This window comes from Oncorhynchus tshawytscha, linkage group LG12 (assembly GCF_018296145.1).
Source record: "Oncorhynchus tshawytscha isolate Ot180627B linkage group LG12, Otsh_v2.0, whole genome shotgun sequence".
In the NCBI taxonomy this organism is placed as follows: Eukaryota; Metazoa; Chordata; class Actinopteri; order Salmoniformes; family Salmonidae; genus Oncorhynchus; species Oncorhynchus tshawytscha.
In genome coordinates this window covers 52,578,833-52,601,625 of record NC_056440.1, presented here as the reverse complement: position 1 = coordinate 52,601,625, position 22,793 = coordinate 52,578,833, and the positions used below count along the sequence as shown (strand labels likewise).

Sequence of the window (22,793 nt, the reverse complement as noted above, 5' to 3'; positions counted from 1 at the left end):
CATGGGCATACACTACCCGTAGGTAAACTTTGTTAAAAATACTAGTTAGTACTGGGCAGACCACCCACTGTATTTTTGGTTAGTTAGCTGTTGTTAAAATAGGCTAGTCTAGCTTAGGGGTGTTTTGGATGCTTATTGTTTCTTTCCTTGGGTCCAGCTCAGCCCCTTTTCCTGCCCCCCCATTACCGTGTGTTTACTAATAAACCCTGAGTTTGACGGTAGATTTCAGTTGTGGTTATTTCGTTCTCACTTTTACTTTGTCACTATTATAAATTGCATGATTTATGTTACGGGTCTCGTTACCATCTCCCCTAGACTGTCGGGCCAAAAGGGATTCGTAACAACTATTGTTCAACCCCTATTGTACACTTCCAATATTTCATGGATTGAATATGGAAACTTTCAGGATGAATCAAACCACTGTATTTTGGATTCATCAATATATTCACTGCATAAAGGATCTCCAAACATTATTTTTTTTTTCATTTTATTGATACATACTTTCCTAACTCAAGAATTTACTAAATAATCGACAAGATCAGTGTATTTTCAAGTTGACCTGTTGAAGCTGAAATGGCATATATCTAAATGGTTTTCTTTCACTGATCTCTATATTCTGAACCTGTTCTCTCGATGTATTCTAGTGAGTCTGTTGACAAAATTTGAATTAAAGTTACACCGTATTTAACGGGATGACTTAAGATAAACGCGCTGAAAACCCTATTGAATGAACTTGACCAGCAATTGGGAGGATTTTCAATGGTTGGATTACATTTATTCAGTGCCTGCAAGATAGCCACACCTAGAGAGCCCATTACGCACCTGCATAGGCAAGTCTTAATATCAACTGAGAAAGGTGTAGGAAAGGTTTGTAAGAAATGTTTACATTTCCTAAGTCTGAATCGGCCCCCTAGTGAACACCACCCTGATGTGTGGTGAGATTTCTAGCTCAAATGACTGCTGTGGCATCACCCAGGTGGTAGTGGGTGAGGCAAGTTTTAAGACCGCTGAAGTAAACTTATTCTAATTGTTTATTACTTTTTGAAGGCTAGTGTACCTTGTGAGGGAGATGTTGCGTCGGGGCACCTCCTTCAGGTCGTTGACAGAGGCGGACTTCCCAGCGAAGCAGTAGTTGGGGTTGTAGTCAGTCATGATGGTTGAAGCCCTCAGCTTGCTCAGTTTACAGTCCGGGCTCTGGAGCTCCAGCTGAATGGACTGTAGCTCTGTATGCTTACGTCTGTACACTGCATAGACAAGAATATACATATACTATGAGGAAATATGGACAGATATGTGAAGGGATGTAAAAAAAGGACCCATGTTGGTACATCGTCAACAGACGCTTCATATGCAAACGGTAAACATATGACTGGTGATAACAGGTGCTTTCTTCTGGTGCTGTGCCAAATGTGTCATGACCCTTATCCTTATGCCACCCTTTAATGTATATAGTATGATATGTGCTTGTGAAATAATACTGAAGTATCTGCGTAGGCCTTATAAAGGGTTTACTACACCTTTAGAAAGTATACTCTGTTTAAAGTGTGACCAAATATTATCATAGTATGTCAAGAACATATGTATATGCAGAATGCAAACAAACACACCCCATGACATACACAAGTCAACCAGTAGGACAACCACATACAGTATGTGACACACACTCCCCTCCCCCTCTTATACACATGTACACATACACACATTAACACCCTAGAGCGCTGCAGCAGACAAACAAATGGCTCCGACCAGGGCTGCAAACACATAAGTTGCTGAATTTACAATATGTGAACTTATTTATTTATGAACTGGTAATGCACGAGCTCTGTCAACTGCCAGTTAACTGGTTGTCCATCATTAGTGTCTTTCATTCATCAGTGTGTGTGGGTGGGTGTGTCATTCATTGTTGCAATGCTGCCACACGTCTTCTTCCCCCACCTGTACATCATGCTGATGTGATGAAGCCCCCCTCCAAGGGTATTTATTCCAGTAAGTGCTTTCGGATTCTGTGTAGAAGTCTCCAGGGAATCTACAGCCTTTGTAAGTGACAGTGTGGACGAGTGGGTGTTTGTAAAGAATGTAAATTAAATGTGTGTGTGTGTGTGTGCATTAATATTCCTGTTTGTGTGTTTATGCACATACAGTACCAGTCAAAATGTTGGACACATTTACTCATTCAAGGGTGTAGTATAATAGTGAAGACATCAACTATGAAATAACAGTTATGGAATCATGTAGTAACCAAAAAAGTGTTAAACAAATCAAAATAGATTTTATTTTTGAGATTCTTCAAAAAAGTAGCCACCCTTTGCCTTGATGACAGCTTTGCACACTCTTGGCATTATTTCAGGTTCACGAGGTAGTCACATGGAATGCCTTTCTATTAATTGGTGGAATTTCTTTCCTTCTTAACATGCATTTGAGCCAATCAGTTGTATTGTGATAAGATAGGGGTGGAATACAGAAGATCAGCTCAAAAAAGCAAAGAGAAACGACAGTACATCGTTACTTTAAAACATTAAGGTCAGTCAATACGGAACATTTAAAATAACTTTGAAAGTTTCTTCAAGAGCAGTAGCAAAAAACATTACGCGCTATGATGAAACTGGCTCTTGAGGTTCCGCCACAGGAATGGAAGACCTCTGCTGCAGAGGATTAGTTCATTATAGTTACCAGCCTCTAAAATTGCAGCCCAAATAAATGCTTCACAGAGCTCAAATAACAGACACATCTCAACATCAACTGTTCAGAGGAGATTGCGTGAATCAGACCTTTATTGATGAATTGCTGCAAAGAAACCACTAGTAAAGGACACCAATAATAAGAGGGTACTTGCTTGGGTCAAAAAACATGAGCAATGGACATTAGACATCACCAAAAAACTAACTTGGTCCAAGCACACCAACACAGTCGTGAAGAGGGCATGACAAAACCTATTCCCCCTCAGGAGACTGAAAAGATTTGGCATGGGTCCTCAGATCCTCTACAGCTGCACCATCGAGAGCATCCTGACTGGTTGCGTCCACGCCTGGTATGGCAACTGCTCAGCCTCTGACCGCAAGGCACTACAAAGGGTAGTGCCTGCCATCCAGAACCTCTATAACAGGCAGTCAGAGGATGGCCCTAAACATTGTCAAAGACTCCAGCCACCCTAGTCAAAAAAAAATCTCTGCTACTGCATGGCAAGCGGTACCGGAGTGCCAAGTCTAGGTCCAAGAGGCTTCTAAACAGCTTTTACCCCCAATCCATAAGACTCCTGAACATCTAATTGAATGGCTACCCAGACTACTACCTCCATTGCCCCCCCCCCATCTTTTACGCTGCAGCTACTCTGTTATCTATGCAGAGTCATTTTAATAACTGTACCTACGTACATGTACTGTACATATTACTTCAATTACCTCAACTAACCAGTGCTCCCGCACATTGACTATGTACCGGTACCGGTATATAGTCTTGCTATTATTATTTTACTGCTGTTCTTTAAATATTTGTTACTTTTATGTGTTATTCTTAGTTTTTAGGTATTTTTTTAAATCTGCATTGTTGGTTTGGGCTTGTAAGTAAGAATTTAAGGTCTAAGGTGTTGTACCTGTTGTATTTGGCGCATGTGACAAATAACATTTGATATGATTTAATTTAGACGGATGATCTCATGTGTGGTTCCCATCGTGAAGCATGGAGGAGGAGGTGTGATGGTGTGGGGGTACTTTGCTGGTGACACTGTCAGTGATTTATTTAGACTTCAAGGCACACTTAACTAGCATACCACAGCATTCTGGAGTGATACGCTATCCCATATGGTTTGCACTGGTAAGGACTATCATTTGTTTTTCAAGAGGACAATGACAACACACCTCCAGGCTGTGTAAGGGCTATTTGACAAAGAAGGAGAGTGATGGAGTTCTGCATCAGAGGACCTTGCCTCCATCATCACCCGACCTCAACCCAATTGAGATGGTTTGGGATGAGTTGGACCGTAGAGGAAGGAAAAGCAGTCAACAAGTGTTCAGCATATGTGGGAACTACATCAAGACTGTTGGAAAATTATTCCAGGTGAAACTGGTTTAGAGAATGCCAAGAGAGTGCAATGCTTTTTTGGTTACTACTTGATTCCAAATGTGTTATTTCATATTTGTGATGTCTGCACTATTATTCTACAATGTAGAAAATAGTACAAACAACGAAAAACCCTGGAATGAGTAGGTGTGTCCAAACTTTTGACTTGAACTGTACATGCACGCACATAACATGTGTTCAGATGCAATGGTGTGTGTTGTGTGCTTAGAGTACAGTATGTATGTATGGATAACCCCAAATGCCTACGTATGCAATATTCCTCATGCTGAAAGTGTGCGTGCATGTGTGTCCCCGTATAAGTCTGCGTTTGTATCCTATGCATTTTACCACCTACTGATCATGACTCCAGACACAGCCAACAGCAGGGCAGCAATGAGGGCTGAAGTCCCCACAGACAGAACCAGGGCCAACTGGGACAGGGAGGGCTGGGGAGGCAGGGGAGACACCTCTGTCAGGGGAGAGAAGAGATCAGATCTGGATCAAATACATCTTATTTGAAGAGCACCATGACATTATCTGAATATTAGTGATGGACACTAAATGCTGTTGCATTTTATCAATACTATATTGCTATATATCGGTTTAATAAAAAACATTCCAAAGGTGTGAATGTTCACTTTTCTGTTCAAGTCCAGACAATTGCTTGCTGATTGCCCATCGAGCCAGGTGTGAATGTTCGGAGAGCCTAAATTTACCCATATCAAACACTGTGTGTGTGCGTGCTGTCAGGACTTGCCCTTTTGGGTGAGGATCATATGCGCCAGATTCCCCCCTCTCCCACCACAGTTTTATGACGGTCGTAAATCCCTGCAGGAAACCGCTCTCTCCCACTCATTCAGAAATGGAAGGTAAATTCCATTGCTTCCACAGAGAGAGACGTTGCAGTATGGTGACATCAAAAGGTTGAATAATGAAACAATATTTCTGTAATCCAAACAGTTTGAAAGGTCCGTGGGTAAAGAACAATTATGTCAGAGCAGTTGTTTTGGGATCTCATTAAGGTTGGTATAACAACATAACTGTATCTCTGAATGTGTATATTTCCCAGTTATCAGGTTTACATCTAAATGTTGTGGAACTTACAGTTGAAGTCAGAAGTTTACATACACTTAGGTTGGAGTCATTTAAACTCGTTATTCAACCACTCCACACATTTCTTGTTATCAAACTATAGTTTTGGCAAGTCGGTTAGGACATCTACTTTGTGCATGACACAAGTAATTTTCAACAATTGTTTAAACAGATTATTTCACTAATAATTCACTGTATCACAATTCGAGTGGGACAGATGTTTATATGCACTAAGTTGACTGTGCCTTTAAACAGCTTGGGAAATTCCAGAAAATTATGTTGTGGCTTTAGAAGCTTCTGCTAATTGACATAATTTGAGTCAATTGGAGGTGTACCTGTGGAGGTATTTATATGGCCTACCTTCAAACTCATTGCCCCTTTGCTTGACATCATGGGAAAATCAAAAGAAAGCTGCCAAGACCTCAGAAAAGAATTGTAGACCTCCACAAGTCTGGTTCATCCTTGGGAGCAATTTCCAAAAGCCTGATGGTAACACATTCATCTGTACAAACAATAGTATGCAAGAAAAACACCATGGGACCACTCAGCCATCATACCGCTCAGGAAGGAGATGCGTTCTGTCTCGTAGAGATGAATGTACTTTGGTGCGAAAAGTGCAAATCAATCCCAGAACAACAGCAAAGGACCTTGTGAATATGCTGTAGGAAACAGGTACAAAAGTATCTATATCCACAGTAAGACAAGTCCTATATTGACATAACCTGAAAGGCCACTCAGGAAGGAAGAAGCCACTGGTCCAAAACCGCCATAAAAAAGCCAGACTACGGTTTGCAACTGCACATGGGGACAAAGATTGTACTTTTTGGAGAAATGTCCTCTTGTCTGATGAAACAAAAAAAATACCTGTTTGGCCATAATGACAATCACTATGTTTATAGGAAAAAGGGGGAGGCTTGCAAGCCGACGAACACCATTCCAAACGTGAAGCACGGGGGTGGCAGCATCATGCTGTGGGGGTGCTTTTCTGTGGTAGGAACTGGTGCACTTCACAAAATAGATGGCATCATGAGGCAGGATAATTATGTGGATCTATTGAAGCAACATCTCAAGACATCAGTCAGGAAGTTAAAGCTTGGTCGCAAATGGGTCTTCCAAATGGACATTGACCATAAGCATACTTCCAAAGTTGTGGCAAAATGGCTTAAAGACAACAAAGTCAAAGTATTGGAGTGGCCATCACAAAGCCCTGACCTCAATCCTATAGACGATTTGTGGGCAGAACTGAAAAAGCATGTGCGAGCAAGGAGGCCTACAAACCTGATTCAGTTACACCAGCTCTGTCAAGAGGAATGGGCCAAAATTCACCCAACTTATCTTAGCTTATGGAAGGCTACCCAAAACGTTTGACCCAAGTTAAACAATTTAAAGGCAATGCTACCAAATACTAATTTAGTGTATGTAAACATCTGATCCACTGGGAATGTGATGAAAGAAATACAAGTTGAAAGAGAGAATTCTCTCTACTATTATTCTGACATTTCACATTCTTAGAATAAGACAGGGAATTTTTACTAGGATTAAATGTCAGGAATTGTGAAAAACTGAGTTTAAATGTATTTGGCTAAGGTGTACGTAAACTTCCGACTTCAACTGTATATTATTAAGTATGAAACTATTTGTGAGAAGATGAAATGTGATGTTAGCCTTCTAAATGAGAATTGTTTTTCATATAAAAGTTTCACCAAGTCAGTAACCACGGCCATGTGAGCACAGGCATTGTGGCAATGTGATGGAACCACCCTCCAATGTGTGTGCTTATAAACAAAATGTACACGAAATGTACATTAGACCAGAGAATGTGAGAATGCAGTCCACACGCAGAAATGGGTAAGAAATGTACATCTCTAGAGACCAGTACATTGTCGTGTTGCTACAGGCGTGTAAAATGGTTCTAGCTCTACATTAGACCAGCATGACCGACAACGTGAGCTGAAAGGTACGAAATGGTTAGAAACTCTGCAACTATCTCTCTCGAAGAAGAAGACTTCACAGGGACATTCAGTTTGCAGCTGTTTAAGTACTATAGTCTAGGAAACTCAATGAGAACCACCGGGTGGTACTCTGAAAGACCCATTCTGAAGACCGATTCTACAAAAGACAGGGTGATCTCTGGTGGACAACCAGAGACTTACAACTCGAGACTTCATGTCAAATTACTCCCTGTAGATGGATTGAGTGTTTTCAACAGACAGACAGCAAAGACATACACACGTAAATATGTACATTGCAATTCTTTCAAATGAGCGGCCGTTCATGTGCAAAGTATTTGCATTTCCTTGAGCATAGTTATCAGCTGTATGTACATTAGTGGAATTCCTTTGTCTCTCCCTCTCCTTCTCTTTTGAATCTGCCATTTTGTGAAACAATATGTCAAATCAGTTTAATCCACCAGGGATTTTTCATTGCATTGTGTAAGCTCTCCTGTTTGTATGTTTATGTAATTCTGTGTGATTATTTAGTTAGTTAGTAAATAAATAATCCTAGTTGTATATCGCTGATTCATCATTTATGCTAGGGTTCGTGTAGATATCCAAGAGTTTTGCGACATTCAGAATGAGACTGAAGGTAAATAGGAATGAATTAATTGACTGTGACTGATGTAACAGATATGTATATCTTTAGAGTTTAGTCGGGAGAAAGTAACTCGTTAAACAACTTTTTCCACGGTGCCCCAGATTACTACTTAATTAATTGTTAAAAGATGAACTTAATGGCGTAATAATTGAATGTGGTATGTAATCATTTTTATAAAATAACAGTCAAACACTATTAATGATAGTCAAGACACGACAGTGCTCATTTGTGTGTCAACTAACTATTTGTATGACTTTTCAAATATCTGTTTCATTTGTACTTACTGTCCACAACTGTGGATCCAAACAATGTGTTCAATTGCAGTGTGTGTGTGTGTGTGTGTGTGTGTGTGTGTGTGTGTGTGTGTGTGTGTATGAGAGAGAGTGTGTGTGTGTCTCTGACCTGTTGATGAGTTGATACAAGACACACCGTCGAGGGCCAGTACAAAGTCCACTTCACAGTAACACAAGGTCCCCTCCTCGTTCTTGTGACATTCGCCCGTCTCACAGTGGCTACAGTTTAGCACGGGGCCGATGATCACCTCTCCATCACTTTCCATACCTACAGGCACAGACATCGGACATGGTCAACAGGATACATGCTCCGTCATGGTTCAGTTCCCACTTTAATCGCCCTGCCCGGGGCTTGAACCAGCAACTTCCGGCTACTGTGGTCCACCTCACTAACCTTTACCTTGCCGGTTGCCGCCCTATAGTTCATAGAAAGTGTTAGTGTGATTGTCTCTCATTTCATCATCTGTTACCTTTCAGAGGGTCCAGGAAGGTCTCTCCCTCTGGGCTGATGAAAGAGGAGCCGTCATCTCCATCCTGCTTTGGGTCATTAGCTTCAGAGGTGCTGCCACCTAGAGAAAGGGAGGGGGATGGTGGTGGTAATAAAATATCACAATTAGTCAGTGAACTTATTACAGAGTACCTTAATGGTATAAATGTTGTATTTAATCTAAAGTGCTACCTGATGAAATATGTAATGAAAGATAATGATAATTTGTTAGACCAACAAATAGCAAAGGGACAGCCTACCTTAACATGTTAAGACAAGACTGGAGATGTAATGTCATATTCGTTTTGTTATATATTCATGTTACAATGCTATATACTGTATATTTACTGTAAATATGTTTTCACCTACCTCTATAGCCCCCTCCTCCACCACCGGTTGTACAGGCACCTCCCCCTCCCCCGAAACCCCCTCGGGTCTCCCAGCTGAACTTAATGCAGGGCTGCCCCCCCTGGCCTCCGAGTATGAGGGGTCTCCCGCCCTGAGACCCAGGGTTACTGTCATGCCAACCTCCGCCTCCACCTGACATACACAAAGACACAAAGGAAAAACCCCAAGGCAGTTATACACTGAAATAAATCATGTACACACATTTACAGATACTTCTTGGATATCCAATAAATCAATTCATCATTGATTGAGTGGTTGATTGATTGATTGATTCCTGATTTGTCATAGTATTTGAAAGTTGCAAGTAAGTCTTCACATGGGGCATCATATAATGTAGATGTTGGATGTTTTCATGGGATGGGCAATGATAATATTATGATTATTTGATTCAAACTCCTTATTAACATCCACCCATTCACACTCAGGTCCATTGTCTGAAATAACATCACAAGGAATGCCTCCGGCACCGAGCCAAAAAGACAAATACCCCTGTATCTGACAGAGACTTTGCAGTAATTTGTAGTTGGGGCCTCCCCCTATCCTGTCACAAGCAGACTCGAGCTGTAGTCAGTACTATAAACCTTCAATTAAACCTACCAACACTCTCCCGGCTTGCGTCTTGCCCTAATTTCTTCTCCTCTTGGTTACAGAGAGAATGAAACAAACAAAAGTAAATCCAAAACTTGTAAAAAAGAACACCCTATGAATGCCAGCAACAAACAGCACTGGCAGAGTGAATATTTCATTTCGCGCTCACCAGGCTCCACTCACAGTAAGCCTAAGGCCTACTGAACAGCCTAATCAATATATTATGTTCCGCGAGGTGCAGTCAACTCAAAACGAGTGAATAATGGAGACCAAGATGTGTACAAAATAACGGTAATGGAGAGGCGTTGTGTTTGCACCCACGGTAGAACAGGAGAGAGAAAAAATGTGAAGGAATAGACATGCAAGGTTGTCGTCTTGTCCTGTCTTGTTTTACTAGTAAGAAAGATAAATATGACAATGCACAGAGGTAGCGGGGCTATGAAACGCATGCATTAGGGATGGAATAGAAGTACAAGAAGTACACTGAGAATAAATGTTTTTTTAAATAGATGTGTGCATGTTAATGTATGTTTCTATCTGGGAGCAAACACATTTTCTTAGGACTGTCAAACGATTTACTTAACAGATGTCTACCTGGAGTACACCCAGGCAGACACCCTCATAAAGACACTAAAACATAACTACCAATCCAATTAAATTATTAAGTACAAACTCAAACTGTTACTGTTGGACAATATACTCAATAATATTCTCTATTGCCATAAACAGAACTACACAAGCAAAACTGGAATACACCCCAAATCAGTGTATCTTATCCAATACGACATACTACAGTAAATCCCTTGCATTTTGCAACACAAACTTCAACCCTAAACATCAAACTTTCAATTGTCCTTGCTGGCAAAAACAGGAAACAAATAATAACTGTATACAAGCTGATTTAGCAATACTGTAAACTAACATTACCTATCCACTCCAAAGGATACTCCAGAGCACAAACCACTGAAAACATGCTTTAATTTATTAGGATCCCCATTACCCAGCGACAAAAATGACAGCTAGTCTTACTGGGGTCCGTCATATAACGAAAAAGATATTACAGACAAAATACTTCACAATTTAAATCCATTTAAAAACATTCGCATGTAGTGTGTGTGCATCTATCAAATACACATACATGTCAATACATACACAACAAGTAGGTCACATGTTGGAGAGACATTGTGTTGTGAGGTTTTGCTTTTATGTTTTTTGAAACCAGGTTTGCTGTTCACTTGCGCTACATAAGATGAAAGGGAGTTCCATACATTCTTGGCTCTGTATATGAGATGGAAGGGAGTTCCATACACTCATGGCTCTGTATATTAGATGAAAGGGAGTTCCATACACTCATGGCTTTGTATATTAGATGGAAGGGAGTTCCATACACTCATGGCTTTGTATATTAGATGAAAGGGAGTTCCATACACTCATGGCTCTGTATATGAGACGGAAGGGAGTTCCATACACTCATGGCTCTGTATATGAGATGGAAGGGAGGTCCATGCACTCATGGCTCTGTATTATACTGTACACTGCCTTGAATTTGTTCTGGACCTGGGGACTTTGAAAAGACCCCTGGTGGCATATCTGGTGGCGTAAGTGTGTGTGTCAGTGTTGTGTGTAAGTTGACTTTGCAAACAATGTGGAATTTCTAACAATTTCTATTACTGGCCACACATTCCAAAACAGACTGCAACTCTTTGATAAGAGTTTCAGTGACTTCCTTAGCTGTGGTTGCTGATGCGTATACGGTTGAATCATCAGCATTTTGTGTCAGTGCAGTACATGTTGAATGCCCTTCTCTATGAGCATGATGAAAGACTGTTGTTAATGTATTTACAGAAAGTGGCATTGTATTTGGTCAAAGAATATTTTTTCCAACAGTTTGCTAAGAGCTGGCAGCAAGCTGATAGATCTGCTGTTATAGCAGTGAATGCTGCTTTACCACTCTTGGGTATCGGAATTAATTTTGCTTCCCTCCAGAGAGTGGCTATAGAGTCAGCTACCATCCTCAGTAGCTTTTCATCTAAGTTGTTAATGCCATGTTTGTCATTGCTGTCACAATCGTGAGGAGAAACGGACCAAGGCGCAACTGATGTAGTGTTCCACATATTTATTACAAAGTGAAACTTAGCAAAAACAATAAATCAATAAACTAACAATGAAACGTGACTACGTGGTGCACATGCACAAAACACAAAATAATATCCCACAAACACAGGTGGGAAAATGCTACCTAAATATGATCCCCAATTAGAGTCAACGATTACCAGCTGCTTCTAATTGGGAATCATACAAATCACCAACATAGAAAAATAAACTAGAACACCACATAGAAATAACAAACTAGAATACCCCCAGTCACGCCCTGACCTACTACACCATAGAGAAACAAGGGCTCTCTATATGGTCAGGCTGTGACAATTGCTGATCAATAACAATCTTTTTTCCACCTCTCCCACTACCTTTACAAAATTCAAACTTGCAATGCCTTTCTTTCAATATTAGTTTTTTTATACATGTGTTCAATGGCTCACTCTTCATTGTTGGTATTTGCCCACAAGTAATCATAAAAATAATTGGCTACATAAAATTGTTTTGTGATGAAAAAGCCATTCAATTTAAACTACTCAAGTTTTTTCCCATCATTCTTCACATCATTGAGCTTGGCTTCATAATACAATTTATTCTTCTTTTTGTTGAGTTTAGTCACCACTTTTACATTTGCAGTAAGCCAATTGGGGTCACTCCTCAATTGTCAGGTGTGCCTTGTTAAAAGGTGACCTTAATTACCTCGACTAACCTGTCCCCCCACACATTGGCTTGGTACTGGTACCCCCTTAGCATGTAGCCTAATAACAATAACAATAGCCTTGTTATTGTTATTTATTGTGTAACGTTTTTTACTATAGTATATTTAGCAATTATTTTCTAACTCTGCATTGTTGGTCAAGGGCTTGTAAGTAATTTTAATAAAGCATTCACGGTAATGTCTGCACCTGTTGTATTCGGCTCATGTGACAAATAAAATTAGATTTGTGATGAGTGGTAAATAATTATATTGATTTGTTAATAGAAGTCAGTAGGGGAGCCCGCCTTTAAAAGGCTGTAGTTTTAGTGAACTAAAACTGAACAGAGGGAGCGGGATACAGGAGACCAGAATGGATTCCGGGCACACACCGAGGCATGCATATGCACGCACGTACGCATGTACGTACACACACACACGTACACACACACACACACACACACACACACACACACACACACACACACACACACACACACACACCAAATCAGTGTCATCCGTACAAGCTGAAGAACACCATCCCAACCGTCAAGCACGGTGGTGGCAGCATCATGTTGTGGGGGTGCTTTGCTGCAGGAGGTACTGGTGCACTTCACAAAATAGATGGCATCATGAGGAGGGAAAATTATGTGGATATATTGAAGCAACATCTCAAGACATCAGTCAGGCAGGGTAGCCTAGTGGTTAGAGCGTTGGACTAGTAACCAGAAGGTTGCAAGTTCAAACCTTCCAGCAAGGTACAAATCTGTTGTTCTGCCCCTGAACAGGCAGTTAACCCACTGTTCATAGGCCGTAAATAAAGTTTAAAAAATAAATAGCTTGGTTGCAAATGGGTCTTCCAAATGGACAATGACCCCAAACATACTTCCAAAGTTGGGGCAAAATGGCTTAAGGAAAACAAAGTCAAGGTATTGGAGAGGCCATCACAAAGCCCTGACCTCAATCCCATAAAACATTTTTGGGCAGAACTGAAAAAGTTTATGAGAGCAAGGAGGCTCAGTGACACTAGTTCTGTCAGGAGAAATGGGCCAAAATTCCCCCAACTTATTGTGGGAAGCTTGTGGAAGGCTACTCTAAACGTTTGACCCAAGTTAAACAATTTAAAGGCAATGCTACCAAATACTAATTAAGTGTATGTAAACTTCTGACCCACTTGGAATGTGATGATACAAATAAAACCTGAAAGAAATCATTCTCTGGATTTGTTGAGTTTAAATGTATTCCAGCAGCACGTTCCAGCAGGTATGTATATCTCACTGATCATCCCCAAAGCCAACACCTCATTTGGTCGCCTTTCCTTCCAGTTCTCTGCTGCCAGTGACTGGAACGAATTGCAAAAATCGCTGAAGTTGGAGACTTTTATTTCCCTTACCAACTTTAAACATCAACTATCTGAGCAGCTAACCGATCACTGCAGCTGTACATAGTCCATCTGTAAATAGCCCTACCTCATCCCCATACTGTTTTTATTTACTTTTCTGCTCTTTTGCACACCAGTATGTCTACTTGCACATCATCATCTGCTCATTTATCACTCCAGTGTTAATCTGCTAAATTGTAATTGAATAAAGGTGAAATAAATAAAAAAAATAGTTTGAAAAAGTAGTTGCTTTCTCAGATCTGTATTCAAGTAGTTTTAAGTTGTAATTTTTTGTTGTAGTCCTCTCCAAAGTAACTTCGATCCCCCAGAAATGTTGTTACTTTCCACAAACCATAGTTACAACTATAGTCATCCCAGGTCTGGCACACACACACGGAAACATACATATAGTCAAGCAGTTCTTCACAATACACACAGTGATTTACCTGCTGCTCCAGACTTCCCGTTGCGCCCTGGTACATTGGGGTCGTCCATCAACTCATCCTGGCTGTCGGATTGGCTGCTGTACCCACGTCCCCCACCCCCACCTGCGATGATCAGGGGGATGTGGACACCCCTCTGCACCTGTTACCATGGCAAATTAGTCAGTGTGACGTTATCAATCTCTAGCAGAGCCATACTCAACAGATGGACCGACAAAAATAAATAAATAATTGGAACCCATTTGATCCCTGGTACCATAAGATCACACATAAGGCATGGCAAAATGTGTAGAATTGCAGGAAATTATCTTTAAAACTGTAACATTTTCTCTCCGGCCCATGGCAAAACGTGTAAATTGCAGGAAATTTGCTTTGAAACTGGCAAAACGTGTAGAATTGCAGTAAATTAGCTTGGAAACTGGAAATGGTTCTATCTGCCAAGAGGGGTGTGAACAGGAGATCTGGGACCAGGTTAGGCATTTTACTACATTATTCTAATTAATCTTTATAAATACACACATACATATATATATGTATATATATATATATATATGTATATATATATATATTTATATATAGTACCAGTATAGTATTTATATATAGTATATATATATATATATATATTTATATATAGTACCAGTCGAAAGTTTGGACACACCTACTCATTCAAGGGTTTTCTTTATTTTTACTATTTTCTACATTGCCAAATAATATGAAATATTGGAATCATGTCGTAACCCAAAAAATGTTTGCAATTTTTCAAAGTAGCCACCCTTTACCTTGATGACAGCTTTCAACACTCTTGGCATTCCCTCAGCCAATTTCATTAGGTATTCACCTGGAATGCATTTCAATTAACAGGTGTTCCTTGTTAAAAGTAATTTTCTGGAATTTCTTTCCTACTTAATGCATTTGAGCCAATCAGTTGTGTTGTGACAAGATAGGGGTGATTTACATAAGACCAAGCCCATATTATGGCAAGAACAGCTCAAATACGCAAAGAGAAGCGACAGTCCGGCATTACTTTAAGACATAATGGTCAGTCAATCTGGAAAATTTCTACAACTTTGAACGTTTCTTCAAGTGCAGTCGCAAAAACCATCAAGCGATATGATGAAACTGTCTCTCATGAGGACCGTCACAGGAAAGTAAGACCCAGAGTTACCTCTGCTGCAGAGGATGAGTTAGAGTTACCAGCCTCAGAAAGTGCAGCCCAGATAAATGCTTTACAGAGTTCAATTAACGTACACATCTCAACTGTGTCGAGGAGACTGCGTGAATCAGGCCTTCATGGTCGAATTGCTGCAAAGAAACCACTACTAAAGGACACCAATTAGAAGAAGAGACTTGCTTGGGCCAAGAAACACAAGTAATTGCCATTGACCGCCGGAAATCTGTCCTTTGGTCTGATGAGTCATAATTTGAGATTTTTGGATCCAACCGCCGTGTCTTTGTGAGACGCAGAGTAGGTGAATGGATTAACTTTGAAAGTGAAGCTTGGGGGAGGAGGTGTGATGTGTGGGAGTGATTTGCTGGTGACACTGTCAGTGATTTATTTAGAATTCAAGGCACACTTAACCAGCATGGCTACCACCGCATTCTGCAGCGTTACACCATCCCATCTGGTTTGCACGTAGTGGGACTATCATTTGTTTTTCAACAGGAAAATGACCCAACACACCTCCAGGCTGTAGAAAGAGGAGGAAGGGAAACGCAACTAAGGTACACAATAGTATGTTTTGGTAGATAGAAGGTGATCTTTGGTAAAAGGGGTAAATTGGTCATCAAAAAGAAAGGAGGACCAAGGCACTCTTCATATAATTGATTAAAATGCCTTTATTAGTATGGCATGTTCAATAGAAACATTTTTTTTTTAAACGACGCGTTTCGAGCACAAAAAAAGAGGAATACGAGGTCCTCTTTTAAACAGCTTATCAATTTACCCTAATTGGAAGAGGGAGTGGTTACACAATTGATTGGACACACCTAGTAAGCAATACTATACACATTGAAATAATGTAGCTATGTTATCATAAAAATACAACTCCAAACTAGAAGTATCAGAACACTAAAAGGTAGTTCTAACCTTAAATATGACTGGGAGAAGTGTCAAGAATAAGAAAGCTAAATATACCATAGTACACTAGAACACAGCAAAACATGAACAACAACAGGCTAACCATAGCTGAGGGCAATAGAGCAAAATGTCCACTAGATGACAGCAAGGCTGTGTAAGGGCTATTTGTACAAGAAGGTTAGTGATGGAGTGCTGCATCAGATGACCTGGCCTCCACGATCACCTGACCTCAACCCTATTGAGAATATTTGGGATGAGTTTCATAGTTTTGATGTCTTCACTATTATTCTACAATGTAGAAAATAGTACAAATAAAGAAAAACCCTTGAATGAGTAGGTGTGTCCAAACTTTTGACTGCTACTGTATATATTTTGTTTACGCTATATTTTCCCCCCAATTGGCAGTTGGAGCGATGAGACAAGATTGTAACTCCCCAATGGACTCGGGAGAGGCAAAGATCGAGACTTATGCACCCTTCGAAACACAAACTGCCAAGGCGCAGTGCTCCTGTACACACTGCTCTCTTAACCCGGAAGCAAGCCGAACCAATGTGTTGGAGGAAACACCATCCAATGTCAGCTTGCAGGCTTCAGCCTGCCACATGGAGTCGCTAGAGCATAATGGGTTAAGGAAATCCCACCAGCCAAACTACCTCCTAACCCGGACGACGCTGGGCCAGTTGTGCGCCACCCTATGGGGCGCACGGTCAGGCAGTGACACAGCCTAGGATCAAACCGAGGCTGTAGCAATGCCTTAGACTGCTACGCCACCTGGGAGGCCCTGGGTGTGAACAGTTTGATTCTCATGGGTTGCGAGGTGGGGGTTGGTTACTTCGCCGAATAATGACAATATTCATCTGGAACTTTGCCAACCAGGAAATTTGTACCTCTGCTCTAGCATATATTATACATTTAATGGATGTGTGTTTAGACCCGCTTCAGCCCAGCTTCAATTAAAAAGGAACAGCTGAGGGACATATAAAAAACATATTCATAAATCTAAATAATCTAATATATCCCCTTTCCTTTCATTTATTTTCCTAACTTCTGTTCCTCGTCAGACACCTTCCTTCCTTCCTTCTTACGCATATCTGACAGTTGAAAGCAATATGAAATACATCTTTAGCCATATCAGTGATCAAGGAGGGCAAGAAAACTGGGAAAGCTTTATAAGACTATCGGGACGCGGCCTTCTCTCCTTACCTTGAACACATAGGTGGCTCCGCCTCCTCCGCCCCCGCCCCCTTGGACCCGCGTCTTGTTTTCCAATGGCATCTGCTCCACACAGATCTTGTTTAGGATCTCGTTGGTCTACCAATGAGAATAGAAAAAGAGTGAATCCCTCAGTTTCTTTAATCACTCATTCGAGACATTGCATGTCTGTGCAATCCAGGCTTCCTCATAATGCATGATTTATGTCAATGGAAGATATCCGCTGAAGTCAAGTTCCATGCTCAGATCTTTAGTTAGAATTGTGCCTTTAGTAGCCTATTCCCAGGTCTGTTTGTGGTGTCTTGCCAACTTCAACAGTCATTGTCCAGCGAAACTAGATGTGACCAAGACCATATGAGTTGGCAAGACAGCACAAAGTGATCTGGGACCAGGCTTTTTACTGCATTTAGTGTGTTATTCTACCCAATCTGCCCATCGGCAACTTGGGCTATTGTAACAAATGAGAGACGTATCAAGAGCCAAACGACTAGCGGTGTTGAGGACAGGTAATAATAACCAAACAGCCAAGTCAGACCAGTCCTTCCAACCCAAAACTTTTCATCAACCTTGGCCAGTATGGGAGCAGCGAGAGCTAAATTTCACACAGAATTACCCCCAACCCCCACCTGTTGCTCTTGCCATCCTGCTAGGGTTGAGGCACATAGTTTGTATGTGTGTGTAAGGGGATACAACTGAAATGAGTCTTACACATTTAAACCAACACCTTACCCCAACACTTTAAGGCAGGGTGCTACCTTAAAAGACACCCACATCATCGGCGCCCCGGGGAGTTGTTGGGGGTTAACAGCCTTGCTCAAGGGCAGAACAGTAGATTTTGCCACCTTGCTGACTCTGGGATTCGAACCAGTGAACTTTTGGATACTGGCCCAATGCTCTTAACCCTAGGCTGCCTACCGCCCCGTGTGTGTGTGTGTGTGTGCATGTGTGCGTGGTGTGTAAAAGCCTAAAAGGATATTAATACTCCTACAGAGGGGAGGCTGTTTGAGAAACACTGAACACACCAACACCCTGAACTAATCATTTTTATAGCACCAACCACCTTTGGGAGTATCTACTCCCTTCGGGACTATAGACCTGATAGAAATTAACTGAGAGTCTGAGACCTCAAATGACTGCAGTTTCCCATTGACAATGTGTCTGGGCCACCTCTCTGCTTTTCCTTGTCTGACATTTTTCTCCAATATATTTCATCCATTTTCCAAATGATTCCTGACTGAGAACCCCAAAGTGTAAGACAAATCCGGGATGAGGCCAAAAACAACATGATGAAATGAGAGTAAATTCATTCCAACAACGTTTACAGGTGAAATGGCAAGGCAATCAATGGGATTACAATTCAAACATGTTCCCTTATGGTGTGAGAGGAGTTTTGAGGATGTTCTTCTTTTACCGTATCCCTGAGACTTCAACATTCCAGTTTGGAATGTCGAGTTAGGCCATGCGGTCTATAATAGGCTACTTATGGACTTCTGACAGAATTTTGTATAGGTGTATAAGTGATAAAGCATTAGTGAAAGTATAAGTGATATATTCCACGTGGCTTATAAGAAGGCAAAATGAAACATTACTATAGCCCCAAAGACTCCGGAATAAGAACCCTGGTTTTACCTAGGTCTTTCTTCATTGTATTGCTTTTTTCCCCCCAAGTTATCAGGCCCTTCTTATAGATATAGTCCTCTTAGATCTACACAGTCCTGGAAAAAGGTATACCCAAATGCACTTCATCACCCCCCAAAAAATATGAATTAACCCAGAACCATTTAACTTGTGATGGTTTGTCCTGTCAATAAATCTTTCTGATCGATGCAGAAACAGAGTGCTCCTTTTTCTTGATTTTCCTGGACAGTCAACAGTTGAAGTGTCCTGGGGTGAGACATGTTTTTTGGATCTACTCAGTCCTTTTAGCTCTAAGTGCCTTCCTCAGAGGTAGGAGATAGTGGCTGATTTGGGATGGGGCATAAGTGTGAAAGTGTTGAGCCTTGACACTTATTCAGAATAGTTTGGGGAAGATGGTACTCACATTGGGGCAGGCGTCCTCTCCTTTTTGGCCCACCAGGATGTGAAGGAACTCGCCCTCCTGAAGCAGGAAGTCTGCTGTGAGTTGGACACCATGTGACTTGGCCATGGTCAATACACTGCGACCTCCAGCTGCCCCACAAGCTGTGATCCTGTTTTGGACATACACACAAACGGAAAGGCATGAACCGCCAGTGTATGGCATTAGAAATAATTTAACTTGAAGGTCTACCCCACCAAATTCACATAGACATGTGAGTTATAGATCTGTCATCCCCATAGAAACCAAGTCTGATAAGCTGTATATCCGTTCTATGTGTGCTATTTCTATGCTTCCCGTCCCTAAGGTTAGGTTTTGAGTCTTTTTAATTTTGGTTATGTACACCAGCTTTAAACAACTGAAAACACGATCTTTATATATACAGTACCAGTCAAAAGTTTGGACACACCTACTAATTCAAGTGTTTTTCTTTATTTGTACTATTTTCTACATTGTAAAATACAAGTGAGGACATCAAACTATGAAATAAAAATATGGAATCATGTAGCAACCAAAGTGTTAAACAAATCAATATACAGTTTAGATTTTAGATTCTTAAAAGTAGCCACCCTTTGCCTTGATGACAGCTTGGGTATTCTCTCAACCAGCTTCACCTGGAATTATTTTCCAACAGTCTTGAAGGAGTTGCCACATATGCTGAGCACTTGTTGGCTGCTTTTCCTTCACTCTGGGGTCCAACTCATCCCAAACCATCTCAATTGGATTGAGGTTGGGTTATTGTGGAGGCCAGGTCATCTGATGCAGCACTCCATCCCTCTACTTCTTCGTCAAATAGCCCTTACACAGCCTGGAGGTGTGTTGGGTCATTGTCCTCTTGAAAAACAAATGATAGTCCAACTAGAGCAAACCAGATGAGATGGATATCGCTACAGAATGCTGTGTTAGCCATGCTGGTTAAGTGTGCCTTCAATTCTAAATAAATCACTGACAGTATCACCAGCAAATCACTCCCACATATCACATCTCACAAAGACACGGTGGTTGGAACCAAAAATCTAAAATTTTGACTCATCAGACCAAAATGACATATTTCCACTGGTCTAATGTCCATTGCTAGTGTTTCTTGGCCCAAGCAAGTCTCTTCTTATTATTGTTGTCCTAAGGATCGGCATTCCGTCAACGGGACAGTTGTAAGTGATTCAACGCGTTATATCAAGAACTAAGATTATAGAGTAAATACAAGTGTCTTATTTCGGCTGAAAGCTTAAATTCTTGTTAATATAACTGCACTGTCCAATTTACAGTAGCTATTATTAAGAAAACATGCCCTGCTATTGTTTGAGGAGAGCTCCTGACAACAAAACACTTTTTTCAACACGATAGGTTTGATAAATTCACCTCTGAAGGTGAAATGTGTACATACATTCTGAAATCTTGCTCTGACTTATCATCCAAAGGGACCCAGAGATAACATGAAGTGTCATTTTGTTAGATAAAATACTTTTTCATATCCTATAAAGGTCCATATAGCACGCACAATGGATTTTGTATTTCCACTCGTTCAATTTGCAAAGAAAGGAATCTGTGAAAATCTCACCCTAAACGTTGTTTGAACAAGCCAAATCACATTCGTATCTATTCCTCAGAGATCCTAGAAGGTAACAAGAGTTCACTATTTCATTGGGGGTGTAGTATATCCTATAGGATACCATATTTGGTGTCCTATATAGGCCTTTATGGCATGCCGATGACGTGGGCCATTGAGCTGGGCTTTACGGGAGTATCCGTAAGCCATATTTTTGCCAGAAATGACATACCCAAATCTAACTGAGAAGAGAAAGGCTATAATGTATTATTCCAGCCAAGGTGCAATTTAGATTTTGGCCACTTGTATGTGCAATGTTTCAGACTGATCCAATGAACCATTACATTTCTGTTCAAAATGTTCTATTAAGAATGCCCAAATGTGCCTAATTTGTTTATTAACATTTTGTGACTAGGGGGCAGTATTTTAATTTTTGGAAAAATAACGTTCCCGTAGTAAACAGGATATTTTGTCAGGACAAGATGCTAGAATATGCATATAATTGGCAGCTTAGGATAGAAAACACGCTAAAGTTTCCAAAACTGTAAAATTATTGTCTGTGAGTACAAAGAACTGATATTGCAGGCGAAAGCCTGAGAAAAATCCAATCCGGAAGTGAATCATCTTTTGAAAGCTCTGTGTTCCAATGCGTCCCAATTGAGCAGTGAATGGGCTAGCAACCAGATTACTTTTTCTCCGTATTCCCCAAGGTGTCTACAGCATTGTGACGTAGTTTTACGCAGAATACCCGTAAGCGGCTACATTGCGCAAGTGGTCACCTGATGGCTCTCAGAGTGATTCTTGCGTAAAATGCAGAGGTAGCCATTATTCCAATCAGTCCTACTGAAAAACGAATTGTCCCGGTGGATATATTATCGAATAGATATTTGAAAAACACCTTGAGGATTGACTATAAACAACATTTGCCATGTTTCTGTCGATATTATGGAGCTAATTTGGAATATATTTTTCAGCGTTTTCGTGACTGCAATTTCCGGGTGATTTCTCAGCCAAAAGTGAAGAACAAACGGAGCTATATTTTTTACACAAATGCTTGTCTAGCTTTGGCTGTAATGCATATTTTGAAAATCTGAGATGACAAGGTTGATTAACAAAAGGCTAAGCTGTGTCTCAATATATTTCACTTGTGATTTTCATGAATAGGAATATTTTCTATGAATATTTATGTCCTTTGCGTTATGCTAATTAGTGTCAGTCGATGATTACGCTCCCGGACCCGGGATGGGGAGTTACTAGAGGTTAATAACTCTTCATGTTCAAAATTGTGCACTCTCCTCAAACAATAGCATAGTTTTATTTCACTGTTAGAGCTACTGTAAATTGGACAGTGCAATTAAATTAACAAGAATTTAAGCTTTCTGCCAAAATCAGATATGTCTATGTCCTGGGAAATGTTCTTGTTATCTTTTTACTTACAACCTCATGCTAATCACCTTACCCTACGTTCGCGCAATGTCCCGCGGAAGGGGTCCCGATCCCAAAGAAGTTTTAAGAACGAAAGAAATTCCACAAATTAACAAGGCACGCCTGTTAATTGAAATACATTCCAGGTGACTACCTCATGAAGCTGTTTGAGAGAATGCCAAGAGTTTGGAAGCTGTCATCAAGGCAAATATGAAATATGTTTTGAATTGTTTAACACTTTTTGATTCCATTTGTGTTATTTCATAGTTTTGATGTCTTCACTAATATTCTAAAATGTAGAAAATGGTAAAAATAAAGAAAA

At 40.6% G+C, this 22,793-nt stretch overlaps 1 protein-coding gene across 1 annotated transcript in view; it reads right to left on the bottom strand.

Annotated features, from left to right (window-relative positions):
• The window catches only part of LOC112264162 (ALK tyrosine kinase receptor), a 140,053-nt gene that overhangs the window by 42,559 nt on the left and 74,701 nt on the right, over window positions 1-22,793 (bottom strand). Inside the window, exons 9-16 of the mRNA XM_042331106.1 lie at window positions 19,465-19,612; window positions 17,388-17,522; window positions 14,138-14,276; window positions 8,893-9,063; window positions 8,507-8,605; window positions 8,146-8,304; window positions 4,412-4,525; window positions 1,058-1,244 (exon numbers count right to left, since the gene is read on the bottom strand). Coding sequence (XP_042187040.1) covers window positions 1,058-1,244; window positions 4,412-4,525; window positions 8,146-8,304; window positions 8,507-8,605; window positions 8,893-9,063; window positions 14,138-14,276; window positions 17,388-17,522; window positions 19,465-19,612 — 1,152 coding nt within the window. The remainder of the gene's footprint in view (window positions 1-1,057; window positions 1,245-4,411; window positions 4,526-8,145; window positions 8,305-8,506; window positions 8,606-8,892; window positions 9,064-14,137; window positions 14,277-17,387; window positions 17,523-19,464; window positions 19,613-22,793) is intronic.